Consider the following 26,645-nt stretch of genomic DNA (forward strand, 5'->3'; position numbering starts at 1 on the left):
CAAGGAAAATTTACCCATTGCTGTTATTAAACTGTCTCAGATTAACACTGTAAGGGCAGCACCACCCCCAGATTTATAATTGAAGCAGAATAGGGTTTAGCACAGCAATTTGGCAGCATACTTTTCTACTGCTTCAAGGACTAGAGGAAGGCATGTTAATATCGTGAGGAAGAGCCCCATCGCCACCAAAAAAGCCTGGCATGGAACATGGCATATAGTAAGGAAGAAATCTGCAGGTACATTAGTATGCCAGGTTTAGCATAATACATGGATTATCATCCAACTGGAAAACTCCAGCCTTTTTGCAAAGGTGTACAATATCATGCTATTCTATGTAATTAGATTTCACTCAATACAGATAATTAAGGATATTTCCAAACCTTTGTCATCTTTTCTCCATGATGAAAGTGGTCCATTTAAGCCTTTTCTATAATCTGTAAAGCCCCCACTATACTAAAGTCTAGCTTTTTAGAAGCCTTTAAGATGTTTTATCACAACTTTTTAGTTCTGTTGATATTTCTGTACATATAAATAGCTGCATATATCACAACTCCAAATGAAACTGGAAGATCAGCCTTTGCTAATCATGAGTTTGTCCATGATCATTTTGATATTCTGTAGACATGAATGGGTACATAGCACATCCGTTTGAAAGTATCAACGCATATTTTGAATATCTTTTTGCATCAGCATGACATAATTCTTTAGATTTTGTAAATTACCCTTCCCATTTGGTCAAAGCTAGGTAGGATTGATAGGAATTGTTGTCCACACATTTGGAGAATACCAGATTAGTAGAGGCTGTTACAGGATATCTGCAGTGTGTGTAAGCAGTGGCCTTTTAAGCAAATGATTCACAGGTATTAAACCAAAATGAAAAAAGGTACATATTTAGGATTTCTAGATGGCAAATGGTTCCATTTTCCATTCATTTTGTTAGTTTGTGATAAGATTATTCTTACTGATTGGAAAATTTGCTCCTTATTGTTAGGGCATGATTTGGAAGGGAGGGGATTCACCGACAATTGTGGATGATTTATAGGTTCTTTGGACTATTCAGGGTTTAGCCCTAATGGTGTCCATTGGCAAGCATAGTATTTACTTACACTCTGCATAGAGACTCAGTGGACTCAGAAAAGAACCCATTTTTTGTTAAAAGTGAACTGAGCAATTATCAAATACATTTTTGTTCAGAAAAGCCCCGGAAAACATAAAATCTAAGATGAGATGCTGATAACTTTCCATCTGTCACACAGAGCTGCTAAGAAGGATTAGACTATAAAACTAATCTACTGGAATTAAAATGAATTTAATTTGTTCCTAGTGATGAGTTGTGAATGCGAACAGGAAATATTAGTTTTAACATTAGCAACCTGCCCCCTGCCAAAAGTAATTTTGAGATTACATATTTTGAACAAGAATTCTTGCCAGTGCAGGAAGGGACAGTGAAGTTCCTCCAGTCTTCCTATTAAAAAAAAAAAAAAAAGTGCATTTGCACCTTCAGTGACACATTGCTGGCAATCATTCTGTATCATTTATAGACTGAGTTATTTTCAGCAGTGATTTAAGGCAGCCAAATGTGTTGCAAAAATCCAAAGGCTATGCTAGCATTGCTTCATTAGATGCCTGCTGTGTGCCCAGAGCACCTGAGGCAATTAAGCATCTGTGCCAATTTAGTCTTCCATGCTTTCCAAAACTTTTCTTTGAACATGTCACATTTTCCCCTCCTCCTTTTGGACACAAAAACATTCAGTTGTTCGTCTTCAGGTCCTGCACCCACAATAATGTTCTGTTCACAGTACAGAGGGTTCCAAATGTATCTTTGCAAATCGAATGTAACACTGAAGGATAGACTATATTGTTTCCAAAAGACTATTTTGTTTATCCATGTGCAAAGCCTCTATTTCCACACTGCTTTTTTTGTCAAAAATGAAAACTTCCAGGACTCTGATTGTCAGTGCTGTCCAAGTACGTATGTATACACATCTATATGTGTACATAGGAAACTATTTATAATTTAATCCATATATTGCTTTATAGAAAAATATAATTCCTGGGATATTGTTCTCAATGGTCAGTCTTTCATATGAACTTATGGAATGAGAAAATAGTTAACACTTTCAGAAAGCTAAAATTGTCACATGAGAGAATACTGATACTTTATAGTATGGGTATGGAAAGTGGGTATGTTTTGTCTTGATGCTTACTTTATGCATTGGCGGCAAATCCTTTTTCCTTGTGAAGGGTTGAACAAAGTCCCCTATCCATACAAGGACCAATTTGGGGTATACAGTATGTGTCTTGCGATGTGTACTCAGGATAGGCAGGAAATTCTGTTGGTGTAATACCATCCTGCTGTCCCTCGGTCTCCTTACTGAAACTGGCAGAGATGGTCATGGAACTGCTATTGTAAGTATTTAGAATTTAATTCTGCAAGATTTCAATATCTGTGCTGGAATTGGCTTAGTTAGGGCTGCTCAGGACTTCATGGTCATCATGAAAATCATGGCTCTTTTTCAAGTTGTTACTGGCCAACACACTTGGCAGGTTGCACAAGATAGTTTATTTTGGTACTAGGTATGGTAGTTTGAAAGTGGGAGAGTTTACATCAGTTCTGTTGTTATGATCAAACCATTTCCTATTGGGATTCAGGCTTACAGAACCTATCGCTCTCTAGAAAAGTGGGAGACCTAATGGAATGGTCTACCCCTAAAAGCTAATGGATTTCAGTGGACTTTAGAAGTCTCTGGGGAATTCTCCAGATAGTATGGGAGGCACTCCTGTCAATTATTTCACTTCCCTATGGAATATAGAGATGACGTGATCATGCCTGAGAGTCCTTTTCCATGGTGTAGAGCCTGTTTGACCCTTTTGTTATACATCTCAAGTTGAGAGCAATGTAGCAAATCAGGAGAGTAAAACAGTACTAAGAGCTCATTACTGAGTCTACTGTGTGGCAAAGATATGGACAGAATACCAGTTCTTTCTTCCACCATAGTGTCTTCCCAGTATCACCTACTGGAGTTATTCTGAATGGCTTTTGGGATCTGCAAAGTTATAAATTATATAGCACCTTTGTCAACTTGTTGTGACATGTGGGTTAAACATGTTGAGGGCAAGACTGATATAATTTATCATGATTATGGCAGTTCAATTTGTATATTTGTCCAGGTTCAGTCTGCATATGTATGGTATTTTAGTTTTTAAGGCCTGCTGATGTGACCAAGGTGCTTGGGTGGGTTTGATCAACCACAGTGTTTCTTGGCCATTGCCATTGTTGTGAGAAAAATGCTCACTTAAATAAGAAACTGGAGTGATTGGGGATAGATGCAAGTATATTTTTGTTGGAATGCACTGGACTCCTTGCCACAGACTTGCAGGAGAGAGCTAGGAGTGAAACAAGGCTACAGATTATATATGTTGAGTTTGTTATACTACAGAAAGAAAGATAAAGGAATATAGTAAATACTGGGTGACCCTTATACTGGAATGCTTTTGATAAACTGTTAGAATTGACCTCCTTGTGACTGTTCACACTATTGGGATTCTATACTTTTAGATAGGATCAACATGTTCAATAAACAGTAGTGTTTATTGTATCTGTATCCTTTCACACCATTCCATTCACACTCTGAAGAATGACAGCTGTGTGGTTTCTCTTGTCTGTCTCCATTCCAGGGTCACAGCACTGAGCTACATGCCTCTTAATATTTAAGCCAAGAGAATATATTATCTATTTCTAAGGTATATAACTGAACATATGAAGTAAGCCTCCATACCACTTATGGCTTATTACATCCAATCTCCCTGAGTAATAATCTCCCCGAGTCAGCTTGAGTTGGGACAGCCTTATACATGTAAAAGATGGGTGGCCAACAAGATAGTGGCTGATCAGATCCATCCAGATACTTTTGGATGGTGGATTTTCTAGATCCATTTCAATACATTTTGGACCCACTTTTGGCACTGGAACAGCTTTGGGTGCCCAGTTGGATTACCTTTGCTGGGAGAGAGATGGGAAAATGTAACCATTCAGTGGCTTGATACCACTGACTGGGGCATCTGTGGGGGCAGGGGGTAGGGTTTAAAAAAATCAAGATGGTGGCTGCAGCATGGGAGCAAAGCCTTAGCTCTTTTTACATGTGACATACAGTATGTAAAAAAAAGGGTGAAGCTTCAATCATGGATACTCGTTTGACTTTTTGGACCTCACCTGGATATCCCTGCCATTGACTGGGGTGTGATTGGTGACTTCCTTGGCTGTGGATCTCTTTGGCCCTGACTTTGGAATGCCGTTACAGGCAGGATATGCCTGGAACCATCTTTATTATCTTTCTGATGCCAGGCAAATAAAGTTTCATTCTCCTGAAGCCTTTTAATAATAGCACTGCTGTGATTTTTAACCTGTTGCTACTTTCTTCTTTATGTTATTCCTTATTTTTGACCTGCATATTTTATAAAACACTTTAGCGTAGTAAAGTATTGCTTTAATTGCTTGTTCTTATTGTGAACCACTTTTAAAATAAAAAAGTGGAGAAATATTTTATATGAATGAATGTATAGATAAATGAATAAAACATGTGGCCTTGCTTCAAAGGAGTCCCTGCGCATCCGCTGTCCCTGTGCAGAAGGTACTTTCTGTATGTGCAGTGAAGACTGCATCCACTGTGCTCAGCTGCTTGGAAGTGGGCAGGTGCTTTGGGGGTTATTATTCATTATGCATTATGCATCATTCAAAGTTTCATCATACCTTTGATGTTCTGCACACCCCTAATATTTAGTATTCACATCGCATATTAAAAAGTTCTAGATCAGTAATGTTATATCTATATTAACAGAAGGAAAGAGGACCGTTAGAGAACGACTTGTTCAACCATTTATTGATTTTGTTGCAGGCAGGATCTTTTGCCTCATATCTCATGCTAAGCTACCACATTACCAGATTTTTAAAATCATGGTTTGTTACACAAACCATATTGGCAGAATCACCCATAATTCTTGGCCATAATGGGTAAGTTCTCAGATCAGCCTAAGACAATGAAACTGTTATGGTTTAGCATCTGGATAAATGTTGTAGTCCTCCCAGAGTTGTCTTGAGTGCGATGGGTGGCTGTCCTGACTTAAGCAAAAAACCACACTGAGTCAAGGAATTAGTCTCTAGTGTTTATTAACTGCTCTAGGAGACCAAAATCCTACCAAACTGAAGGAGCGTGGGAAACCCAGACAGATAAACCCCAAAACTCAAGGCGGGTCTGCTCTGAATTTCTTTGAAGGACAGTTCAAAGCCTCTAAACTACACATACATTTTCCCCCCTGGATAGGGGCCCGCTCCTGCTCACCATCCGTACTCATAACAGCGGCCACATAAATGTGAACAATAAATAAATAAACAAACAAATAAACCAGGCCATGGAAAGTGGGATTTTAGCATACCAACGAATGCTCTGACACTCTTTCGCCTGCTTATTCTCTTTCGTGTCTACAATGGATATTATGTTCCCAAGTACCATTACTCTGTACATATGATAATTCAGATAGTTGTAGTAAGCTACAACCTGCAATAAACCACAGTTCAGAATGTCAGACATAAGCCACCATATTTAAGCACCATAATTAAATACACCGAATGCGTGGCTTAAACTGTATTATAATAAACAAATCACTTTTCTTCCATATTATCATTCCTGAGATTTTAGAGGCAAGATTTTACCGTCTCTCCTTTTGGGCTTATTAGTAATTGCTGAAACACTACCACTGTCAAACATTAAATGAAGGAGTGCAACATTAGCTTTTCATTTAATGTTTGATGGTGGGTTTGTTTCAGCAAGTACTAAAATCAGTGCTGGGCTGCTTACTGTGCCATTCTTTCTCTGGAATTCCTCTGTACACCGTCTTCAGTCTTCTGACCTCACTAAAACCACTTGTCTACTTCTTAAGTACCTTAGGCCTAAAAAGTTTACATTATTCTCACAAATATGTACACTTCACACCCACTTTCTAAGAGTGATTATTACTATTTTTTAAACTCAAACTTTTATGACGCCTGATGCTTTCCAGACAGTCTGGTCCTAAAGACTTTTTGCCTGACCTTTTTAAAAAATATTATTTATTAATTTTACAAATATAATCAGAAAAAGAATCAAGAAAAAAACATGTGAATAAAAAGGTTTACAAGCATTGTACTGTATATCAACTTGAAAACTGGAATCAGTGTTAAAATAAATCAATATTAGCATCAGATTATTATTACACAGTATTTGACAGCTTTAAGCAGTAAGGTTCAATTCATAATTTATTTATATTTTATTTTAGACATTTATCAGGCCACCCAACTCTACCATGACTCTGCATGGCATATGGCAAAATAATCATACAGTACAAGTACTGCCTGCCCACCCCCCAAATTTCTTGAAGAAAAACTAACATTAAAATATAATCAAACACATGGTACCTGCCACCCACTCTAACTCAAGAAAATAGTAAATTTTATCCAGCGAAATAGCCAGGTTTTTAGAGCTCTTTTGAATGAGGCCAAGGATGTTCCATGAGGGAAGGGGTGTTCCAGAGGGCAGATGCTACAAGAGAGAAGGCATGCTTCCTAAGTGCCGTCACATCACACTGCTTAATCAATGGGACCTCGAGCATGTTAACAGTTTCTATCATACATGTCAGGCAGAAGCCATGGAAGACAGATGGTGCTTTAGATAACTAAACACTATGCCATGAAGGGCTTTCTAGGAAATAACCAGCACCATGAATTGTACCCCGAAGCCTACCGGTAACCTGCAGCTTATAGAGTGAAGATGTTAGTGAGCCTGATGAGATATGCCCATAATTGCCCATGCTGCTGCATTCTGGACCAGCTGCATTCTTTTTTGGGGGGTGGGGAGGGTTGGGGAAATTATTATAAATGAGAAAGAGACTGAAAAAAAGAGAAAATTAAAATAAGTTCTATCTGGTCTGAAAAAGTCAACAAATTTAGCAAATCAAGGGGGAAAGGAAAAACCTAAAGGTTATAATCTTATATTAGGAGAAGCCCAAACTTTGGATGAACCCACTTGTAAAATTATAATCTAAATTATAATTCCACATTGAATTAATTTCTATATCAATTTTTTTTTTAAATATGAAGAGGCATAGAGTAGTCTGGTGGCTGTTACCATATACAAAGCCAGTTTGTTATATTTTGCAGGAATATAAAGCTTAGCAATATATATTAAGGAGTTAATGGGCTGAAAAGAAAAAAAAAGCCATCTTTAAATATATTTCATTCTATTGCAAATCATTTTCAAAAACTGCAGTACCTGACAACACCTGGTTATTGTATTTCCAACAATTTTTAGAAAATGAATAATCTATTTTGGCAATTAGTACTGGAGTAATAAATCTTTGGTAGAATATCTTATACCAATTTTCTCTAAGGGTAATATTAACTGTAAATTTGATATATTTTTTTCTGTTGTTGTATCCAATTGTTGTATATCAATTGGAATTTAACTTGTTCACTTACTGAATGGCACTTCACCGGCTACTTATTTATTTATTTAATTCAATTTCTATAGCCACTCATCTCAGCAAGTGACTCTGGGTGGCTTACTTATATATAAGTCCCAATAATAATTTGAATTTTCTGTGATAATTTTTTTTTATTTGGTCAAATCACTAAGTGTTCTATCTTGTTTTTGTAATTCCTTTAGGACTATATTGCTTATTTGTAGATATTGAAACCAGGGAGGTAGTTCTGGCCATTGAACATCAAAGAACTTGTTTTATTGATAAATAATTTTTTCCCCACCTTCAACAAGAGATATTCCTCACTTCCAGTCTAACATTTCTTATGATATTGTCTGGATATAAATTAAATAAATAAGGTAAAAACAAAACTTTGGTATACTTCTTTCCCAATTTTGAACCATTCAATTATACCATATCCTACCCTAGCTATTGTCTCCCAAGCATCATACAGATTTTTAAATAGGTAGATAAGATGGCCCAGTATACCTAAGATTTAAGGACTATCCACAGTTTCTTGTGGTCTACACAATCAAAAGCCTTAGTATAATAAGCAAAACAAAAATGCATATCATTTTAGAATCCTTTGCCTTTTCCATTCTTCACCAGTGTTAGCAATATGACCTTGGGGATCTCTGCCTCTTCTGAATCCAGCATGTACATCTGGTAGATTTCATTCCAGGCACTGATGAAGTCTAGATTGCAAAATCTTGAGCATGGTCATCCTAGCATACCAAAGAAGGGTAATTGTTCGGTAGTACTTTAGGACTTTCTTTGATATTGGAATGTAAATTAATATTTTCCAGTCTTTTGGCCATTGCTGTGTTTTACATACCTATTTACAGACCACAAGTAGCAGGTGAACCTCATTATCTTGCAAGACTTTCAATAGTTCAGCTAGTATTTCATCAACTTCTGTGGCTTTGATAGTAGCAATGTTTGCTAGAGTCCATGTAGTTACTTAAAATTTACCTCAATAATTCCTCCCTTGTTTTGAATATAGTTTTCTGTTGTAAACAATTCTTTTGTAAGCACATTTCTGCCATATCGCCATAGGTTTTCAAAAGGTGAACTATGACCAGCTGGATGCATTACTCAGCATTGAGAGACTTCAAAACATGTAAGCTATTTGGATTAGTTTTCTTAGGTGCATATAACACTTTGTGAAAAGGTAGCTTGAAGGGAATGTCTCTGAATTTTTTTATCAATATGTTTTTTCAGCCAAGATATAAATAAATGGAAGCATAATACTTCCTTTTGATTCTGGTACTCACAGAACTCATAGAGGATGGGCCTTGCCTCATAGTGCTCCAGCTCTCATCTTGCTGACTTTGATCCCACCCACCACCCCCAGCTGATGTCATTGGGTGTTAGGCAGATAAATTAGGCAGCAATAAGAAAACAGACTTCATTCATACTGTTAATGTGTTTTGTTTGGTTTTGTGGGTCATATGTTCTTCTGGTTGTGATAGCATATTTTTTAAAAAAATATATAATTTGTATTAAGAATTTTTATTACAATAGTAAAAGCTAATATAAAAAATGTAGAGAAAGAAGAGAACGGAAAAAAGAATAAAAAGTACAGGGAAAAGGAAAAGAAAGAAAGAAAAAGAAAAAATATCATAAAGAAAAAGAAAAGAAATATATAAAGAAATATATAAATTCTTTATATAAATATATTTATATAAAGTCTTTATTTAAATATATAAAAACCTTCCAATCTTCATCATAACCAGTATAGACAAATTTAATAACTCTTCACAACCTATAAAGTTAAACAGATATCTCTTCATCCCATATCCCATCCCTTATCTATAAGCACATCCATAAAACATCAACTTTTCAATCAACAGTTATCTTTGTCACAACTTACAATAGTCAAGATAGCCAAAATAAGTCTGTTTCCCACATGGAGCTGTTGATTTTTTATAGTTAATTCCAAAATCTTACAGTAAAAGTCAATATTACAAATTTATTTTTACCATTTATAACTTTCTTAGATCTTATTTAGCTTTTTGCTCTTTATTTCAAATTATTTAAGTTCTTAAGCTTATAATTAATTTTTCTTTTGTTCAGAGTTGAAGATAAACTCACCTGATGAAGGCTTTTCAAATTTGTCATCCCAAAGATCTCTAATAGCTTTAAGATGGTTAATAGGCAATTTCCAAAAGTTATTAGAAAGTGAGGTTTGCAAACTTAGTGTCCTTTAAAAGACTGCTGTGGTTGCCAGCAAGATGGCTGATGCCATCATCTCCCAGCACTCAAACCCACAGAAAACCACTGTCCTGTGGTCTCCTCACAAGGAACAGCAGTCAGAAGCATATGTGGGTGATCTCCTGTCCTCTCCTTATCCGGAGAGATTTCAAGGAACCCATCTACTCACTGGTTACTTGGTCTTTGCCATGGTCATCAGCTCTGTGAAAATTCACCATACCTTCCCTGAAAGTCCCCATTCTACAGTATATTCTGTTGTCTGCCTGATTATGTCACAACTTCAGGGATAATTAGGTGAGATAATGGTATTCTAGGTTTTTGTTGAAACTTTAGCAAGTTACAAAGATTGAGAAAAGAGAGAGAGAGAAGCTAGATTGGAAGAAGATGAGCATATTTTAAATTTGGAGGAAGAAACGTCAATAGCCTGTGCTATGCTGATGACAATTCTCTGACAGCTGAAAATGCAAATGATCTGAACACTCGAGTAATGAAAATCAAGGAGCATAGTGGAAAATGGGACTAAGATTAAATACTGTATAAAAAATACCAAACTAAAGGCAAGAGGTACAGCAGCCAGCTTTACAATTGACAATGAAGATATCAAATTGGTGGATAGCTTCTGCCTTTTGGGACTGACTATAAACAGTAAAAGTACTAGCACTCAAGAAATGCTCCATAGACTGGCACTTGAAAAGGTAGCAACAAAGGCATTGGAAAAGATACTCAGATGCTGTAATGTTTCTATATTTTTTTTAAAAATCAGAATTATGTAGGCATGTAATGGTTTTCCCAGTGATGCTCTATCGAAGTGAAAATTGGACTGTAAAGAAGAAGGATAGAAAACGTATTGATGCTTTGAACTTTGGTCTTGAAGAGACTTTTGAGAATGCCATGGATAGTCAAAGAAACAAATCAATAATAAAACAAATCAATCCATTCAAAGTACAAATGACTAGGGTCAAATTACCATATTTTGAGCAAATTATGCAAAGACTTAGCTCTCTTCAGAAGTCTGTAATGCTAAGAACAGTAGAAGGAAAGAAGATAAGAGAAAAGACCAGCCACAAGGTAGATGGAGTGGATTATAGTGGCAGTGGATACATCATTAGAAGACCTAGAGGGTCAGGTTGGGGACAGATTATCCTGGAGAAGGTGTATCTATGTGGATACTAACAGCTGACATTGAATTGACTGCATATAATCAATTGTCAATATATATACTTTAAAAAAAATCCCTCCTCATCCCAATGGGTGGTATGTGTCTTCCTCAACTTCAGATCCTCTACTAGAGGCCTGGGAGTTTGAGGGTTCTGCACAGTATCTTAGCTGTCCCTGCACTGCATTCTTCTGGTCAGAGAGCTCTGATGTTGTTCTTGGGATCTGTTGGAGCTTAGGAGTCAAAGCCCTGAGTGCTCCTACCACCACTGGGACCACTTTGGTCTTCACTTTCCACATCCTTTCTAGTTCTTTCAGGCCCTGGTACCTCTCCAGCTTCTCATACTCCTCCTTATTGATGTTGCTGTCACTGGCACTGCTACATCTATCACCACCACTCTTTTCTGTTTCTTGTCTACCACACAATGTCTGGTTGATTGGCCAGTACCTGCCTGTCCATCTGGATCTGGAAGTCCCACAGGATCTTAGCCCTGTTACTCTCCATGACCTTCTGTGGAATCTTCCATCTGGACTTGGGAGGGTGTAGCCCACACACTGTGCAGATGTTCCTGTACACAATGCCAGCTTCTTGGTTGTGCTGTTCAGTGTATGATGTTCCTGCCTGCATCTTACACCCTGACTCTCTATATTGGACTGTACTTATTTATTTATTTATTTATTTATTTATTATTCAAATTTTATTACCGTCCATCTCCCCCAAAAGAGGGACTCTGGGTGGCTTACAATAAAATCAAGCTACAACCATAAACGTTAAAATCTCATAAAAATCAAATGCATTACAAATATAAAATTCAATAAATAAATATAAATATATCATATCCCAAATAAATAAATATATCATGACCATATAAAGGGATGTCCCTGTAATATGATTAAATCCTGGATCTAAAATTATCTAGTATACTAGGATAACATCTCAGTATAGCCAATCAAAGTTTATTGGGAAAACACTACTGGAAGAAAGTTTTTATTGTGAGTTGCTGAGAGTCTGCTTTGATAGCAGTAGGATATAAATCTGATAAATAAATAACTTCATCCATCTTTCAATGCTGCTGCTGTGATTCTGATCTGAACTGAAGTCCTATGTGGCTACTCTTTGCTAAAATTTAAAAAACTCAGACATCTCTTCTGGCTCGGCCACAGACGAAAAAATTTCAGACTGTTTTCTAACAGTGTACCAATAATATCAGTGTGAAGACTAACACAAACATTCAGGACTATTGCTTGTGGGTTTATTTATTTATTTATGTTTATATTTCAAATTTTGTCAATGCCCATCTCCCTCAAATGAGGGACTCTGGGTGGTTTACAATAAGACTAAAACTAAAAGCAGATTAAAATACAATAAAGACAGTATCTCTTACCTAAAAATATAAATATAAATATAAAATCCAGGATGGTGATATTAAAAGTTCTTAGTTTAAATTCATAAATACATGAGGCCTCTTTAGGGCACTAACCATCCCCAGGATTGGCTATTACCCCTTCTGCCCCATGTGAGATGGCGGAGCCAGGTCTTTACCCCTTTCCGGAAGGCCAGGAGAGTGGGGGCCAGCCTCACCTCTGGGGGAAGAGTATTTCCCAGGGCGGGGACAACAGCAGAGAAGGCTCCCTTCCTCGACAGTCTTTCATGGATGGGGCCCATAACATGCCCTCTCTGCCTGACTGGGTGGGACAGGTCAATGTAATGGCGATGAAGTGGTCCCTCAGGTAACCTGGGCCCATGCCATGTAGGGTTTTAAAGGTGATAACCAACACCTTGAATTGGACCTGGAAGCAAACTGGGACCCAATGCAGCTCCCGCAGCAAAGGTGTTATGTGTGCTATCCTTGGGGCACCCAAAACTGCTCACGCAGCTGCATTCCGAACCAGCTGTAGCTTCCGGATACTCTTCAAGGATAGGCCCATATAGAGCACATTGCAATAGTCTATACGGGAAATGACTAGGGCATGACTGACCGACCGGAGGGCTTTCTGATCCAGGAAGGGGCATAACTGGCACACAACATGAAGAAGGCACTCCTGGCCACGACTGCCACTGCTCTTTGAGCAGGAGTCATGAGTCCAGGAATACCCACAGATTCCGTACTGGGTCTGTCTGGGGCAGTGCAACCCCATCCAGAACCAAAGATGGTAAATTCCCAGATACAGAGGAGGCCCCAATCAACAGCCACTCCATCTTACCAGGGTTCAGCTGAAGCCTGTTGTTCCCCATCCAGACTCCTACAGCCTCCAGGCCCTGAGACAGGGTGGCCACAACATCATTTACATCACTCGGGATGGAGATATATAATTGGGTATCATCTGCATATTGATGATACCTCATCCCATGGTAACAGATGATCTCACCCAGCGGTTTCATGTAGATGTTAAAAAGGAGTGGTGAGACCACTGAACCCTGCAGCACCCCACAAAGGAGGGGCCATGGGCCAGATCTCTCCCTCCCTATCTCCACCAGTTGGGACCAGACCTGGAGGAAGGAGGTGAATCAGCACAGAACTGTGCCACCCACCCCCATCTCCATAAGCTGACCCAAAAATACAACATGGTCAATGGTATTGAAAGCCGCTGAAAGGTCAAGAAGAGCAAGGATGGATGCACTGCCCCCATCCTGCTACCACCAGAGATCCTCCAAAAGTGTGACTAATGCTGTTTCCATCCCATATTTGGGCCTGAAACCTGACTGGAAAGGCTCCAGATAATTGGTTTCATCCAGGATCCTCTGGAGCTGCAGCGCCACTACTTTCTCAACCACCTTCCCTAAAAAGGGGAGGTGGGACACTGGACAAAAGTTGTCCAGTACAGTAGGGTCCAGTGATGGTTTCTTGAGGAGGGGGTGTACCAGTGCCTCTTTAAAGGCAACCGGGAACACTTCCTCCCTCAAGGATGAATTCACCATCACCTGGACCCAACCACACGTGACCTTCCAGGCTGCCTTCACCAACCAGGAGGAGCATGGATTTAGTTGACAAGTGGTGGCATTTACAGTCCAGAGGACCCTGTCCACTTCCTCAGACCCAACAGAATCAAACTGTTACCAGATAACTGGGTGAGTATGTTCCCCAGGCATCTCCACAGGCCATGCCACATGCTTGGAATCCAACTTGGAACAGATCTGAGTGATTTTATCCTCCAGATGTCCAGAAAACCCCTCTGTGCAACCCTGCATGTGGGTCACTGCATCCTCCTTTCCCAAAAGGGATTGAATGAACTTAAACAGGGCCACTGGATGGCATTCTGCGGATGCAGTAAGAGCAGAGAAATATTGATGTTTCACCACTCTTACTGCCACAAAGTAGGCCTTAATAGGGGCTGTAGCTTGTGTTCAGTCAGATTTGGACCTTGTCTTCCTCCAACAGTGCTCTAGACATCTCTTAATCCTCTTCAGAACCCTCAGCAAATCTGTGAACCACAGGGAGTGTCAGGTTTGATGGGGCAGCAGAGGTTGCATGGGCACAATCCTGTCCAAGGCCCTGGCCGCCTCCCTATTCCAGGTGGCAGCCAGGGCCTCCACTGGACTGTGCAGCAGATCCTTGGGTATAGCTCCCAGCTCCCTTTGAAACCCCGTTGGGTTCATCAGTCGCCGGGGGCAGACCAATAGTTGAAATGGTTTAAAAGTACACTGTCAGTTTTAAGGACTTGGCTTCATAGATTTGTAAGAAATATAACCAGGAATGGAAAAGCCTTAATATTTCCATTTGGATCAATCAAGACAGCAGAAACAAGACTGATAGAATTCATCTTTTTAAAAGGATATAGCCTATTGCTTTGATCTGACACAGGTTTCCCTCAGGCTACAATAGAAAACCTGACAGTTGGCTTGAAACTATGAAAGCCCAAGGAGCTACTGTATTTCTTCCTGAGCTGCTGTCACAACTAAGTTGCTCCCACTGAAAAAAAAGAAAAAAAAATCGGAAGCGATTTTGGTTAGCAGAAACATCCATCTTGTTCATATTCTTATGCTGTTTTTGGATAGATCAACATATTTATTAACAATAGTAAATATCTGTGCAGATTAATATACACCTTTTTGGATAACTAGTAAGGCATTGCACCTAGCCTCTTTGTGCGTGCGTGTGTGTGTTTATTCTGTTCAGTTGTGTCTGATTCTTGGAGACTGCCTGGACAAGTCCTGCAGTTTTCCTGGCAAGGCTTTTCAGAAGTGGTTTGCCTTCTTAGGGCTGAGAGAAAGTGACTGGCCTAAGGTCACCCAGTTGGCTTTGTGCCTAAGGTGGGATTAGAACTCACTGTGCCCTGGTTTCTAGCCCGATGCCTTAACTGCTACACCAAACTGGCTCTGCAGCCCATGTATATAGTGGTTAAAATTTTCTTTATAGTGATTTATATTGCTTGATATTCTTTTTAGTTGAAACTATTCGTTTTCTTTTGCTTTGCTGAGCAGTGAAACAGAAAGGGTCTCTTTCTGTGGTCTATGGGATTGGAGTATGCTACCCTCAATATCTTTGTCTAATCGAAAGCTCCAGTTTCCGGGTGCAGGTAAAGCTGTAAGCACATTCATGTATTGATAGGGGAATGTCTGCTTATGACCCCATTTCAGATCTAACTTAAACTGTAAAGATCTCTGCAAGGAACTGAATGCATAGAGATACAATGTGTATGCACATCCATGTCCCCCGATCTCCTGTAGCTACAACAGCAAATGCTTCCGTGGGGAATCTAGATGGAGATATGTTTTGTGTCTGTATATAGGCATACATTTTAAGAAATAAAACTGGCATATATTCATACAGTTCAGATTAAATTATAATCTATGCTTGTCTTGCCAAAGATGAATCGTTATCCTTACCAAAATCAAACTATGGGATATCAGTTCAGTATGGACTGTGATGTTGAGGTGTAAGTGTCTAAATTGGCATCTGCACCAATGGCATAAGTGACCACCTCTTCTCCTGTATTCAGTTCAGATCTTAACCTCATTGAATTAAATCAGATTTATTACCAAATCTGCATGCAGTTAGAGAACTTCAGCCCTAATCTCTTATATAAAACTAGAATATACTTCTTGGAGTTAATTAAACAAAATTATTACTGGATAATGACATATTTTCTCCAACATATTCCTTCTGCAATCACTTTAGCTATCTTTATTTTTTATTGCTTTAATATACAAAGAAAGAGAAGAAATAAATAAAAAGGAAAAAAACAGAAAAAAGAAAACAATAAAAAGAAATATTATATCTCATATTAAAAAAAACAATTCAACCCAAATTTTAAGCATATAATTAAATCTTGACCTAGAATAATATTGATCAGTCTTCCATTACACAGTTAGAGAGTTAGCACATAGATAGAACAGAAATATATATTGACTTTCCAGTATTATGAATCTGGGTCACACTTTCCAACATTTAATCCTTTTGTTGCCCCATGCTTCATAAATCTGTAATATTTTATATAATGGTAAGTCCCAAGGTTTTGGTACATACAATCTCAACTTTAAATCATTCTACACTTTGCAACACTATATTAATAAACATTAATATAGAGTATTATACCAAAATGGGGCAATATCATATAAATAGATTTCTCACTTGTTCAAAGCTTCCAATATGCTGATCAACAGTTCATCTTTTAAAACATTCATTAGAGTGTCTAGGTAATGTGAAAAACAAAATCTGGAAAAACACACAATTCTATTACATTTATCTGCTCTATATCTTAACTAAATAGTGAAATATCATACAATAATTTAGTTGAGGGTAGCTCTACTAAATCTCTCTCTCTCTCTCCCTCTCTCATTCTCTCTGTCAACTAAAAGAGAAACTAAATCTAGAAATCCAATGGGATGTCCAATGGGGCATACTGAAATCAGAATTCAGGAACTCTCCTACCCTGATTCAGGTAATCCTATCCTGTTCTAAAAAGAGGAACAACAACAAAAACAACAACACATTAAAAGACTGCTATTCTTCAGCTCAAATGATCCAGTGACAATAAACCTCTCAGCAGCTGCTGGATCATTAAACTTTTTTCATGCCAGTATCAAGGGATAAACAAACAATCACTGGAAAAAGAAAAACCAAAGAAATGATCCATTTTTGTTTACCTACCAAAAAACACTTGCTAAATAGCTTTCACTTTTGAACTATCTGTTCAAGAAGATCTAGAAACATCGTGATATTTTCTGCTCCATTCAAAGGTTCACACTTGGTATGACAAATGCAGAATATGCTATTAATATCAGATATCTCACAACGGGTGAGATATCTTCAGATATCTTCAGCAAAGGATCGTTACCTTGTCGTGGTGCTGGAGCTTGAGCACCTCAATGATGCCATGAGCTAAACCGTGAAGGGCCACCCAAGACGGGAAGGTCATGACAGAGAGGTCAGACTAAATTCGATCCCTGGGGAAGGTAATGGCAACCCACCTCAGTATTCTTGCCGTGAAAACTAAATGGATCAGTACAACCAGAGATATGTCGGTATACCATCGGAAGATGAGACCCCCAGGTCGGAAGATGGTCAAAATGCTACTGTGGAGGAACAGAGGATGAGCTCAACTAGCCCCAGACGTGATGACGCAGCTAGCTCAAAGCCGAAAGGACGGCTAGCGGCCGACGGTGCTGGTGGTGAACGGCGAATCCGATGTTCTAAGGATCAACACACCATCGGAACCTGGAATGTAAGATCTATGAGCCAGGGCAAATTGGATGTGGTTATTGGTGAGATGTCAAGATTAAAGATAGACATTCTGGGCGTCAGTGAACTGGAATGGACTGGAATGGGCCACTTCACATCAAATGACCACCAGATCTACTACTGCGGACAAGAGGACCACAGAAGAAATGGAGTAGCCTTCATAATTAATAGTAAAGTGGCTAAAGCAGTGCTTGGATACAACCCAAAAAACGACAGAATGATCTCAATTCGAATTCAGGGCAAGCCATCTAACATCACAGTGATCCAAATATACGCCCCAACCACAAATGCTGAAGAAGCTGAAGTAGAGCAGTTCTATGAGGATCTGCAGCACCTACTGGACAACATGCCTAAAATAGATGTTATTTTCATCACAGAAGACTGGAATGCTAAGGTGGGCAGTCAAATGACACCTCGAATTACAGGTAAGTATGGCCTGGGAGAACAAAACGAAGCAGGACACAGGCTGATAGAATTTTGCCAAGACAATTCACTCTGCATAACAAACACTCTCTTCCAACAACCTAAGAGACGACTTTATACATGGACTTCACCAGATGGACAACACCGAAATCAGATTGATTACATCCTTTGCAGCCAAAGGTGGCGGACATCTGTACAGTCGGTAAAAACAAGGCCTGGAGCTGACTGTAGTTCAGATCACGAACTTCTTCTTGCACAATTTAGGATCAGACTAAAGAGATTAGGGAAGACCCACAGATCAGCTAGATATGAGCTCACTAATATTCCTAAGGAATATGCAGTGGAGGTGAAGAATAGATTTAAGGGACTGGACTTAGTAGATAGGGTCCCGGAAGAACTCTGGACAGAAGTTGGCAGCATTGTTCAGGAGGCGGCAACAAAATACATCCGAAAGAAAGACAAAACCAAGAAGGCAAAATGGCTGTCTGCTGAGACACTAGAAGTAGCCCAAGAAAGAAGGAAAGCAAAAGGCAACAGTGATAGGGGGAGATATGCCCAATTAAATGCAAAATTCCAGAGGTTAGCCAGAAGAGATAAGGAATTATTTTTAAACAAGCAATGCGCGGAAGTGGAAGAAGACAATAGAATAGGAAGGACAAGAGACCTCTTCCAGAAAATTAGAAACATTGGAGGTAAATTCCAGGCCAAAATGGGTATGATCAAAAACAAAGATGGCAAGGACCTAACAGAAGAAGAGATCAAGAAAAGGTGGCAAGAATATACAGAAGACCTGTATAGGAAGGATAACAATATCGGGGATAGCTTTGACGGTGTGGTCGGTGAGCTAGAGCCAGACATCCTGAAGAGTGAGGTTGAGTGGGCCTTAAGAAGCATTGCTAATAACAAGGCAACAGGAGACGACGGCATCCCAGCTGAACTGTTCAAAATCTTGCAAGATGATGCTGTCAAGGTAATGCATGCTATATGCCAGCAAATTTGGAAAACACAAGAATGGCCATCAGACTGGAAAAAATCAAATTATATCCCCATACCAAAAAAGGGAAACACTAAAGAATGTTCAAACTATCGAACAGTGGCACTCATTTCACATGCCAGTAAGGTAATGCTCAAGATCCTGCAAGGTAGACTTCAGCAGTTCATGGAGCGAGAATTGCCAGATGTACAAGCTGGGTTTAGAAAAGGCAGAGGAACTAGAGACCAAATTGCCAATATCCGCTGGATAATGGAAAAAGCCAGGGAGTTTCAGAAAAACATCTATGTCTGTTTTATTGACTATTCTAAAGCCTTTGACTGTGTGGACCATAACAAATTGTGGCAAGTTCTTAGTGGTATGGGGATACCAAGTCATCTTGTATGCCTCCTGAAGAATCTGTATAACGACCAAGTAGCAACAGTAAGAACAGACCACGGAACAACAGACTGGTTTAAGATTGGGAAAGGAGTACGGCAGGGCTGTATACTCTCACCCTACCTATTCAACTTGTATGCAGAACACATCATGCGACAAGCTGGCCTTGAGGAATCCAAGGCTGGAGTTAAAATCTCTGGAAGAAACATTAACAATCTCAGATATGCAGATGATACCAACTTGATGGCTGAAAGTGAAGAGGAACTGAGGAGCCTTATGATGAAGGTGAAAGAAGAAAGTGCAAAAGCTGGTTTGCAGCTAAACCTCAAAAAAACCAAGATTATGGCAACCAGCTTGATTGATAACTGGCAAATAGAGGGAGAAAATGTAGAAGCAGTGAAAGACTTTGTATTCCTAGGTGCAAAGATTACTGCAGATGCTGACTGCAGTCAGGAAATCAGAAGACGCTTAATCCTTGGAAGAAGAGCAATGACAAATCTCGATAAAATAGTTAAGAGCAGAGACATCACACTGACAACAAAGGCCCGCATAGTTAAAGCAATGGTGTTCCCTGTAGTAACATATGGCTGCGAGAGCTGGACCATAAGGAAGGCTGAGCGAAGGAAGATCGATGCTTTTGAACTGTGGTGTTGGAGGAAAATTCTGAGAGTGCCTTGGACTGCAAGAAGATCCAACCAGTCCATCCTCCAGGAAATAAAGCCAGACTGCTCACTTGAGGGAATGATATTAAAGGCAAAACTGAAATACTTTGGCCACATAATGAGAAGACAGGACACCCTGGAGAAGATGCTGATGCTAGGGAGAGTGGAAGGCAAAAGGAAGAGGGGCCGACCAAGGGCAAGATGGATGGATGATATTCTAGAGGTGACGGGCTCGTCCCTGGGGGAGCTGGGGGTGTTGACGACCGACAGGAAGCTCTGGCGTGGGCTGGTCCATGAAGTCACGAAGAGTCGGAAGCGACTAAACGAATAAACAACAACATCTCACAACAATGGCTAGTTTTTTAAGCTGATTGGAGATGGAATCACACAGGATAAGCAACTTCATCTTATGTTCCAGGTGCAGAAAATATGCATTTTTCCATGGATGTTATTATAGGCTGATTTTACTTTGCAGTGTAAAGAACATTTAGAAAATGTACATTACTTCTTCAATTAAAGCTGTGTAGGTGAGTACCTTCATCTGAGAGATCATTGTATACTTTCAAAACTTTTGTGACATTTGTTGTAAACTCTTAATCAGGGCTCCCAATAATTGGAATAATTCTTATTCCATGTGAATCAATCAGGAGACTTTTCAGCTCCACCATTTTTAATTTATGGTGGCATAGGGCATAGCTCCTGGTTACATGAGGTCCTGCCTATCTCTTATAGTGTCTCCCAGCCTATTCAATCCAGCAGGGTTGGCATGTTCCTGGTCACTTCAATTAAACACCACCACCTATAGGGACCCCAGAAACATGTCTTCTCTGTAGCAGCACTCACCTCTGGAACAAGGTTCTCCCTGAGATCTGAGTGGCTTCCACTCCACTGGTGTTTCAGAGGGTGTTGAAGACCTGGCTCTTTGCCCAGGCCTTTAGCTAGGGTGATTGAAGTACTTTCTGCGTTGTGTAGGTATGTCTATTGTTGTTCTCCAATTTTCTCATCTTTTATTCCTTTTGTCTTAATTGTTCTATTATTATTTTTCTGTGTTTTTACTTTGTGAACTGCCCAAAGTTGCTGACAGCTGGTCTGTGTACAAATTTAATAAACAAACAAAACAAGATATCAAATATCTGATTCAGTCTCTGATTCAAATTATTCACAAAATTTTAATATGTATAAATCTAGTCATTTTAAAAGTTTGTATGCCTTAGGCAAAAAAAAATTATGTAGAGAGAAACTCATTTTCTCTAAGCTCTGATGTAGACAGAATTCAGCCACAGCCGTCAGCTGGTCTGCTGCCAGTTCAGAAAGCTGTTCTCCCTCAAGCAAATAGGAGTAGAGGGAGAGACTTTTGTTTTCTCTGTCTTCTTGATTTTGGATCCATAAGAAATCAACTGAGAAGTAACCCAATTAGTTTTCTGTTTACCAATTAAGCAGTAAAGCAGTTAAAACATAAGCAGATAACCACTTAATTAGATGTGAACCTAACCTGAAATTTAGCATGTTATTATAGCAAACCAGAAAGAAAAAACTTTAGTTTTTCTTTGAATCTATGCTTTGATCACTCATCACTCAACTGTTTAACAAGGAATTATCAGATGAATATATTTCTGTCCATGCAATATGGAATGAAAACAATTCTAAAAAACATAGTGAAATAAGGAGAATAACATTGTGACCTGAATGATATGAGTCTGAATAATTTTTTGGTGTTATAACCTTTAAATTCAGGACATTCAAAAATACATTTATGCATAATTAAGGGCAATTTTCTTCAAGATAGTACATAATTAAAGAAAAAGATTTAGTCAGCTATACTTAGATGATGGTGAAATTAGTTAAATGCATTTCAAATTGCACCTGCAGGCTTTTCTAATATGGAGGATACAGATTTACATTTCTCTCCAATCTGAAAAAAGAAAAAGAAAAGTTAAAATGCTCTCTATTATCACCATGCCAATTGAACCTTGTGGCAAATAAATAAATGAACAAAATGAAAGTCCTCAGTTTGATAAGCCACCTCTGACATATTTCTGAAATTGCTCTCTTTCTGTTTTAACATATAATAAAGTAATGGAAGCTAAAGTATCATCTATATTCTTGTTCCCAACTCTCATATGCATGCTTATGTATGGAATTCATTCATTTATGGAATCCATTTATTCTCTCTCTCTCTCTCCATGTATTTTCTTTCCTGTTTAGCAACACTGCTCCATATCTCTTTTCTCAGTCATTATCCTTGGAAATGTTTTTTCCTAAGTCACTAGCCATTTTAATATACTTGAAGACATATTGTGGGTGAGGGTGATTGATTGATTATGTGCCATCAAGTCATCTTTGACTCCAAGTGACCATGACTCCATGATAGTCTGTCCCTAGCCTGGTCTTTCAGCTCTTCGAATGGTGCCGCCATTGCCACTGTAACTGAGTCTATCCACCTTGCTGCTGGCCATCCTCTTCTTCTCTTTCCTTTCACCTTTGCCAGCATTACAGCCTTCTCCAGAGAGCTAGGTCTTTGCATAATGTGTCCAAAGTAGGATAATTTGAGCCTGGTCATTTGTGCCTTAGCATTCACTAATGCCTAAGATGTCAGTCTGTAGTTGTTTCATTTCATCTTTCATTGAATTGAGCTTTCCTGTGTTCATGCTTCTTCCGTTCCATGTTCCTACTATAATTCTACCTTTGTAGCTCTGGATTTTCTTTCCCTGGATGAGGGTACTTTAAAAGAAAACACAATTCACAATAAAAACATTCTAGATCAAAATGAAAAGAACCCTATAAAGTAATGTACAGAAACAAGAAAAAAAATCCATCTTGATTGAAATCATGGATTGTTTTAAAGACATGTATGTGTAATTCAGCTAGGAACCAATCTTGGCTAAAATTAGGGTATAAATATGAACAAAGGAAATAAGAAATCCATGGAAGTTCTAAATTCTGAGAAACCATCCTGAAGGGTTATTCTGAATTTCATAAACTGCAAACAAAGGAGAGTCCTTTGTCTATGAGTTTATATTGTGCATATTTAGAAGGTTATCCCAGGTAGGTGGCAGCAGCAACCTGGCCTTGACTGACCTCAGAAAAGCAAAGCAGGGGCAAACTTGGTTGCTAGAGGAATGTGAAATCACTAGGAAATCCCAGGCTGCAGCCTAGACTGGGAAGTTGAAAAAGCTTCTCAAAAGAAAGCAATGGCAGCCCACTTCCATACTGTTGCTGAGAAAATGACAGGGATATACACAGAGAGTCATGAGGAATTGAGCTTTGCATTTATATTTCTCTAATGGGAGCCAGTTGGGTGTAGTGGTTAAGGCACCAGGGTAGAAACTGGGAGACTGTGAGTTCTAGTCCCACCTTGGGCACAAAGCCAGCTGGGTGACCTTGGGTCAGTCACTCTCTCTCAGCCCTATGAAGGAGGCAATGGCAAACCACTTTCCAAAATCTTGCCAGGAAAACTGCAGGGACCTATGTCCAGGCAGTCTTCAAGAATCAGACATGATTGAATGGATTAAAAAAAAAATGAGAGGGAAAATAAATGAGATGGGGCACAGTAAGAATCCTTAGGTAAGACATTTTTCTCATGTTTGGGCTGGTGGCAATTGACTAGTACCCACTGATCAGGTCCATCCTATACCACTTTTGATTCCTAGGCAAAGAATTTAAATTAATTCTCTATCTAAGGGGTCAATGCTGGCTGAGAAATGTCAGAAATTGCTGGATCAGTTCATCCCAAGATCAGCAGGTTGGGGAAGGCTGTCCAACTGAAACACAGCTCTGCAATTAGCAATAATATTCCCTAGAACTTTACTTAAATACAGTCTCATTGTTTTATTTTTTCCATGTTTCTTTTCCAGAGAGAATTTATACACCACTGAAGAAGCTCATCAAAAATTTATGAAAATTTATCCCAATATCTTCATTAAAAAAAACCCTGCACTGCCAGGTATTCCTGGAAAAAGAACAATAGGGTAATTCATTTTTTTAAAAAATCTCTATTTAATGTGAAAAGGAAGCAGGCGATGATATTAGGTCAGTTGTCACCAACATGTGCCTCAAGAGCAGCTGTCGAATATAAAGATTAGTAGCTAGTGGTAAATTCATTTTCTGCTTGAGCAGAAACATCTGTTTGTTGTTTCAATGTGTATTTGTCCTACCTCTGAGAAAGGCATGTCTAATTCATAGTCCCATTTTGACACCAGTTTGGGGATGGCCATGTTTTTTTCCTCATTATTGTTTAAAATGGAATCCATTAACACTGGAGGCCATTCATGGTGTACTAGCCATATAAATTAAATATTATATCTCACCACATTTTGTTCCTTTCTTTCACTATGGTAAAGGGCAGGGGAAGAGAAAGATTGCCCCCCCCAAAAAAACCCCACAATGCAAAGAGAGAAGCCATCTGTAATTTACAAGGAGCACATGCTACAGTCCTACACTGCTCAGCAAACTGATCCTGTAAGCTTTATACGATTTAGAAAGCTTAAAGTGGTATGTTCTGCCCTACAAGAACCTGTCCAAGGATAGTGTCTCTGATCAAACTACATTTCCTTTCTTTGCCCATAACTACAGTGATGGTTCACAGCAATGGCAGAATCTGAAAGGTTGGGGAAACACAAAGATGAGGCAAAGGACATTCTGGTGGCAGATATTATATTACTGTGAGGGAAATAGGAGCAGGAGGAAGGCTTGGGAGATGAATGTTAGTAAGTTAGAATGGTGCTTCTTCCAGATTCAAAATGTTCATAAAGCCACTGCATGTAGAGTCGGACCTGAAGCCTGTAGATGTAGTCTTTGTGTGTCTGTCTCTGACCATATCTGTAAGTGATAAAAGTTCCCCCCTAAGTCCCATATAGTTGAGTTCCATGATTATGTGACTCTTTCAAGCTCCAAAGGACTTCCTTTGTTGACCTGATTGATAAATCCTAGCCTAATTAACTGTACTGATGTTAAAAACTGTACATCCTTAATATGAAAGTGACAGAATAACAGTTAACAAAGCTGGATTCCTTTTCCTGCTTTTCTGATAAGTGGCAGTGAAACAGGAGTAAAGTGATAAAACAAAGGCTTGGTATAGAATCATAGAATCATAGGGTTGGAAGGGACCTTGGAGGTCTTCTAGTCCAACTCCCCACCCAAGGCAGGAATCATGCCCAAGGCAGGAATTTATGTGTGAATGGCCAAGCATTTTAAAGTTAACTCTCTCCTTAGTGGATATGTGTGCAACCTACAATATTAACTTAAACGTGTGTAACTATAGATACTCTTCCAACTTAGAGTTAAGTAAGAGGGTTAATTACACTGGCCGGCTGGCATCTCCCTCAGGCTGGTAGAATATTTTTTTTTCACTCTCTTCAGCTTCCCTTGTATGCCATTTGAGCTGAAAAGTTATGTCCCTTGTTGTCATTCTGTAATGGGCCTTCTCCAGACCCTAGCCAGCTCCATATCAGAAGTCTTGCCTCACCCTTCCTTGGAGCCAATGAGTCTTTAGCACAGTGTTTCTCAACTTCAGCAACATTATGGTGGGTGGACTTCAACTCCCAGAATTCTCCAGCCACCCACGCTGGCTGGGGAATTCTGGGAGTTGAAGTCCACCCATCTTAAAGTTGCTGAGGTTGAGACACACCGCTTTAGCAGTTCAAAACTGCCTTTATTTGTTTAATTATCTGTTTCTGTGATTCACCAACTCGGTCCTAGTAGATTCTAGGTTTATAGACAGTAATAAATAATAGATTATATTATATATAAATATATATATAAACAAATATATATATAAATAATAGATTATATTATGTTAAAACTACAATAATGAGTAGATAAGACATATATAACAAATATATATTGGTCACTGTGGCTCCACAGTCAGTCCCCAAATGGGATTTTAGCATTACCGGACTTTTTTTTCTCCTTCACGGAAGTCTCCCTTTTAAGCCTCCAGCTTTCTTCTTCTCTCATCAGCACAACAGCAGCCCCCTTTCCTGTGAGAAGGTGTCTGTGAAAATGTTTCTGTTTCTGAGAAATGTGTACTATCTCTTCTACTCCCAACTTCTGTCAACAACAACCACAAAACATCATCATGTACATTTGGAAGCTGACAATGACAGGATGGCAAACAGACATGAGCCATGACATGCTGTCATGCATGCATAATTATAGAAATATTGTTGTTGTTTATTCGTTTAGTCGCTTCCAACTCTTTGTGACTTCATGGACCAGCCCACGCCAGAGCTTCCTGTCGGTCGTCAACACCCCCAGCTCCCCCAGGGACGAGTCCGTCACCTCTAGAATATCATCCATCCATCTTGACCTTGGTCGGCCCCTCTTCCTTCTGCCTTCCACTCTCCCTAGCATCAGCATCTTCTCCAGGGTGTCCTGTCTTCTCATTATGTGGCCAAAGTATTTCAGTTTGGCCTTTAATAGCATTCCCTCAAGTGAGCAGTCTGGCTTTATTTCCTGGAGGATGGACTGGTTGGATCTTCTTGCAGTCCAAGGCACTCTCAGAATTTTCCTCCAACACCACAGTTCCAAAGCATCTATCTTCCTTCTCTCAGCCTTCCTTATGGTCCAGCTCTCGCAGCCATATGTTGCTACAGGGAACACCATTGCTTTAACTATGCGGACCTTTGT

General features: G+C 39.2%; 2 protein-coding genes across 2 annotated transcripts in view; one reads left to right on the forward strand and one right to left on the reverse strand.

Annotated features, from left to right (window-relative positions):
- Positions 1-26,645, reverse strand: part of RMDN1 (regulator of microtubule dynamics 1) — a 471,818-nt gene that overhangs the window by 148,804 nt on the left and 296,369 nt on the right. The window lies entirely within an intron of this gene.
- CNBD1 (cyclic nucleotide binding domain containing 1) overlaps positions 23,720-26,645 on the forward strand; it is a 159,473-nt gene continuing 156,547 nt past the window's right edge. The window contains exons 1-2 of the mRNA XM_063299972.1: positions 23,720-23,760; positions 23,873-23,986. Coding sequence (XP_063156042.1) covers positions 23,720-23,760; positions 23,873-23,986 — 155 coding nt within the window. The remainder of the gene's footprint in view (positions 23,761-23,872; positions 23,987-26,645) is intronic.

The sequence above is a fragment of the Candoia aspera genome, chromosome 3 (genome assembly GCF_035149785.1).
Source record: "Candoia aspera isolate rCanAsp1 chromosome 3, rCanAsp1.hap2, whole genome shotgun sequence".
NCBI classification, from domain to species: domain Eukaryota; kingdom Metazoa; phylum Chordata; class Lepidosauria; order Squamata; family Boidae; genus Candoia; species Candoia aspera.